At 38.4% G+C, this 5,161-nt stretch overlaps 1 protein-coding gene across 1 annotated transcript in view; it reads right to left on the bottom strand.

Moving 5' to 3' along the window:
* Window positions 1–4,611, bottom strand: part of LOC109289273 (keratin, type I cytoskeletal 24-like) — an 8,366-nt gene extending 3,755 nt beyond the window's left edge. Inside the window, exons 1-6 of the mRNA XM_019505269.1 lie at window positions 4,042–4,611; window positions 3,448–3,530; window positions 2,535–2,691; window positions 1,972–2,133; window positions 1,747–1,872; window positions 859–1,076 (exon numbers count right to left, since the gene is read on the bottom strand). Of these exons, the coding sequence (XP_019360814.1) occupies window positions 859–1,076; window positions 1,747–1,872; window positions 1,972–2,133; window positions 2,535–2,691; window positions 3,448–3,530; window positions 4,042–4,554 (1,259 nt within the window). The 5' untranslated portion in view covers window positions 4,555–4,611. The remainder of the gene's footprint in view (window positions 1–858; window positions 1,077–1,746; window positions 1,873–1,971; window positions 2,134–2,534; window positions 2,692–3,447; window positions 3,531–4,041) is intronic.
* Between the last annotated feature and the right edge of the window lie 550 nt (window positions 4,612–5,161).

The following is a 5,161-nucleotide window of genomic DNA, read 5'->3' as shown; positions in this document are numbered from 1 at the left end:
CCCCTACTGGCCCGCCTCACGTGGTGGAAATAGCGGTGGGATATGAATACCCAGCTGTTTTCCTGAGGTGGGATCTCTGCACCTGCCACACTCCACACCCCTCACACACCTACCTGTGTGCCTTTGGGGGGAGCCCCACTCACTGCTACACCCCCCCACTACACCCCCCACACAAACACTCCATACCCACTCACACGACCCCCCCATACCCATGCATGTACCCACATCCACACATACTCCCACATGCAGCATACATGCACATACACACACCCACAGCCCCCCACAAATCCCTTACCCCTCCTACAATATACAAGAGTAAGACTTCATTTTGAGCTAGTATGCAATCACCTCTATATACACAATGCAAACACACACAAATCATGGCAAAATTATTTATAAAAAATAAAATTTAAACATGTTATTATGGATCTTGGATTTTTAGTATATGATTTGGTTGGTTTTTTTCTGGTTCCAAGATGGCAAACCCCCTTCCCAAAAGGAGTTATTCCAGGGGCAAGAGGAGGGACTTCTGATGGCAAAGGTCAGAGGCTAGGGGGTAGGATTTCTGGTCCCAGGATGGTGACCAGGGAGCAGGGTGCTTGTCAAGATCCAGGGCCAGGGCCACTCTTGCGGCCCTTGACAGCACACCAAAACTCGTTAAGGGGCCCTCCAACCAAAATAATTGCCTGCCCCTGCTCTATAGCATTAATAGCACATGTAGACACATCCTAATGGACTGGTTAGCATGTTACAAGATTTCTCTTTATAGGAACAAAACCTGGAATAAAGGTATGGTAATATTTATTATTTATGGTGCTCCACTTTTCAAGATGCATTCATATAATTTTGTTTGCTTACCCTCCTTCCCCATCTAGCAGGCGTCTGTAGGTTTCAATCTCCATCTCTAAACGTGTTTTGATGCCCAGGAGCTGTTCATATTCAGCATTCTGACACTCCATTTCAGACCTGATCTGCTGTAATTGTTCCTCCAGATTGCTAATATGCAGCTGTATTTGTGAAAGCTGAGCACTGTAATTTCCTTCAGTTCCTGCCAAGGTGCCTTCAAGGGAGCATTTCTATCAGTGAATAAAAATGACGTGTTATTGATGAAGGTTAAATGCTCCACTGAGTATCAAATGAAGGTTAAAGTTAGTTAAGCCCGAGATACAGAATAAATGTTTTCTTCTGATTATGACACTTAATCAGATTCCAAAATACATTATCTTTACTGACTATTAGTTTACAAATATTTCTTCATAGTTTTCTCTTCTTTCTTATCTTACTTTATCCCTATATGCTTTTCCCATTTGATTGATATACACTCTGCCAGAAAAATCCTATTGACATAAATTAAAGTTGCAGGCAAGGAATGAGGGTGGCAAGGAATGAGGGTGACATCTTGCAACATAAAGTCTCCTTTGAGTTGGTTGATATCAATTTTATGAATTATTTTGGACAGTATTTGAAATAACTTAGTTTATTTTAATTTCCATACATTCAAAGCCATTATTTCCCATATTTACAGGCATTAGTACTTCATTAAGGAGTTAAGTTTATCCAGGGGTGTGTTAAATACAGTTGAATTGTGAAAACAGATCTCTGTATTGTAAGTTATTATATTTTAAATGCAAGATGTCTTTATTTAATGCAGCACTAATCAGCAAAGCTGTTTTGAGCATTATAACAGTTCTTTATGAAAATAAAAATGTCAGGCACCTGCTTCCTGAAATTACACCTGTTACAAACCTGGGCCATAACTGTTTGTAGCTCAATCTCCAGTCCTTGGAAAGTACGTTTCATTTCAGTTAACTCATTCATGGCTGAGCTTACTGCCCCAGCATCATCATAGATCTGTTGCTGCAGTGGTTGACTCTGGAAAATTCATAAACAATATAGTGAATACAGTGTGATAAAACAAATCCTTGGATTTGAATATGCAATAAGAAGATTTGACATCTTTCACATTTTTACCATTTTATTAAACTGTTCTTCAGCCTCTCTACGATTCTGTTCAGCCAGGGATTCGTACTGTGCTCTCATGTCATTCAGAAGTTTCGTCAGATCAATTCCTGGAGCAGCATTAATTTCTACATTCACATCACCTGTGGAAGTACTTTTCAGGGATTTTATTTCCTGGTTAAAGAGTAGTCAAGTATAATTAATTAATTGATTAATTAATTCTGATTTTTAAATTGAGTACAATTAAAGAAGAAACAGGGAGAAATTAAACCACTTCACATTAATTATTGTTTTGAAAAATGGTTCATAAACTAGTCAAATTTTGAATCATTTGCTTATTTTAACCAAGGTCCTAAACCTTAATTTACTTATTGGAAGGTCCTAAACCTTAATTTACTTATTGCTACTATAACTATGTCAAGCTATTACATTACAATGCAAGCATCCCTATCTAGAGGTTACACTACTGTAATGACCTAATCCAAATCCCATCAAAGTCAATAGAAAGACACCTTATTGACTTAAGTGAGAGTTGGACTGGGCTGGTATTTGCATAAGGAAAGCAAAGCTTTTACCTCCTCATGGCTCTTCTTAAGATACACCAGCTCCTCAGTCAGGCTTTTGAGCTGTGCTTCCAGGCTGGATCTAGCAATAGTCAGGTCATCTAGGACTTTCCGCAAACCATTGATATCAGCTTTAACATTCTGATGCAGGAACAGCTCATTTTCATACCTTAAAAATATTAAGAATATGAGAAAATAAAGAAGGGGAGAAAAAAGGAAAAAAAAGGCATTTTTTTCCTGGCAAGAAAAACATAATGTGAAAGTGTTTTAATTATTTCAACACTAGTATATATGTTTCAGTAGAGAAGGTATGAAGGTATGAAAATAATCTATTTGGTATTTATTGTACAGAATGTGATTTTATCTTTCTACTATCCAACTGCCCATCAGGAATGGTGGTGGTGGGGATGGGGGGATGGAGTGCCACCACCCACCACCCCATGCCATTGCTGCAACCTGCAGGGAGCAGGGCTGGGGGCAGGGGGCAGTGTTGCTGGCCTTGCCCCCCCCCCCCAACTCTGCTGTGCCACTGCTGTCTCCTGTCCAGAATGCTCTTGGAGCACGCTGATTGGTTGTTTTAGACAACCAATCAGAGTGCAAATAAAGCATTACAGACAAACAGGCAGACAAAGGCTTTTATAATATTAAAATAATTTTTTGTGGTTGGCAAAAGTTCCCAACATTTTTTTCAATGAGAATATAGCTATAGTGAAAATTATAGTTGTATATGTGGCTTTAATGTTGTGCTCTTGGTTCTGGGGACAGTTCTTCAAATTTTTTTGTCAAAAAAATTATAGAGAAAGTGCTTTGAATACCATATGGTGCCTTTAGCAGAAATCACTGTGGAATTCTTAAGCACAGAGGGAACAATATGGCCTGAAGTTACTAAACCATCATTACCAAAAATGTTTGCTATTTAACTTACTTCAGTCTGAAGTCTTCAGCAGCAAGCTGGGCATTATCAGTCTGTAAGACTATGCTGGCATTGCCAATAGTTGCAGATATGATCTAGATAGAAAGGTATGTAGAGAATGAGACAATACGTACATGAAAACTATGCAAAATATCCTTTTTGGTTCATTTTGAGACAAAACTGGGCAAATTCAGGGTCTAAAATTGTTGTTTGTATATTGCATGAGCATAAAGGAAGATATGATTTCTTCTTTAAATGAAATATTTCATTGCTAGTTTAACCAATAATTTTTCCTATGCAGACATTAAGAATCAGAACATGCCCAACTGTAGAGTAGAAACTATTATGATTATCTTAATTTAAATTGCATAACGTGATTATACCTCATAAACAAGGCTTGTGCATGTGTATAAATCAGTTGGTGGTATTAATACACATAAAAGTGAAAAGTTTTAAGTATTCTTTACAGTAAATAGCAAACATTCACCTACACTGAGTAAAATTCTTCACTTAATAACGTATACTCTGTTATAAGTTACAACTTAACATGATGTAGTATTAGTGTGTAACGTTCATAACATTGAAAATAATAGAAATTATGATTACCTGGTTCCTAAGATCTTCAATTGTTTGGTAATATTTGCTGTAATCACGGGTTAATTCAGCAGCAACAGAACCATGTCTCTCATACCACTGATGGATTTTGTATTCAAGATCAGCATTTGCCTCTTCCAGAGCATGCACCTTGTCAAGGTAGTTAGCTAAGCGATCATTAAGATTCTGCATGGTTTCTTTTTCACCACCAGAAAGAAGGTTGCTATCAGGTCCACCAAAGCCCCCACCGAAGCCAGTACTCAAGCCCCCAAATGAACTACTATGAAATGTACCTCCATAGCTTCCTCCAGCTGAGATGCTACCGAAGCCACCACCATAGCCACCACTGAAGCCACCACCTGCTCCCCTGGTTAAGCCAGTGCTGAATCCTGGATGAGAGCCCCCACCAAGACCACATACACTACCAGTATCAAAACTTCCTCCTATGCCAGTCATTTTAACTGATCCTCCACCACCAGCAGGAGAGGAAATCCACCTGGATCCACTAGAAAGCCAAACAGACATAGTATCAGTCACAGACAATGTTGCAAGTCACCAAAATTTAGCAATGGAGACCCAGTGCTGTGAGAGTGCACCCAAGCCAAGCAGTTTTCTTTGCCTTTTTATATAAAATTATTAGGGTGTTTCCTTCTAAGTTCCTCCTACCTGTGGCAAAATGTTTTTACCAACTCAGCATAATCGTAGCCATAATTGGATAATTTTTCCTAATTAGCATCAAACTTAGCCATGTCCATTTGTGTAGAGAGATTGGTGCCTGAGGATGTTTGTTATGCCAAGAATAGAGCAGGGTGGAACAAAGTTAAAGTTACATTATTATATTTTAATCTTAGATGAGTAAGTCTTTTTCTTCTTCCATACCTCAGGCATAACTCTCATGAAATCAAAGAAAATTGAGCAAATTTTAAGGTGATGTATATTGTTCTCCTTACAAAACTAAACTTTGTCTCAAATACAGTAATAAGAAAGCTTCGGTGCTTATGTCATTGCTTCATTTGCATGCACAATTTCCCTTCTTGATTGTTGTTCAGATACGATCATATTTGCTGCTTCATAACCATTCTAAATACAGACTGGCTCACAACTTTTAGTCAATTTAGGGGCCAATTAAAGG

The sequence above is a fragment of the Gavialis gangeticus genome, unplaced genomic scaffold, assembly GCF_001723915.1.
Source record: "Gavialis gangeticus isolate Ggan-Ray unplaced genomic scaffold, GavGan_comp1, whole genome shotgun sequence".
NCBI classification, from domain to species: domain Eukaryota; kingdom Metazoa; phylum Chordata; order Crocodylia; family Gavialidae; genus Gavialis; species Gavialis gangeticus.
Note: the sequence above shows the minus strand (reverse complement) of the source record. Positions and strands in the feature narration are given on the sequence as shown.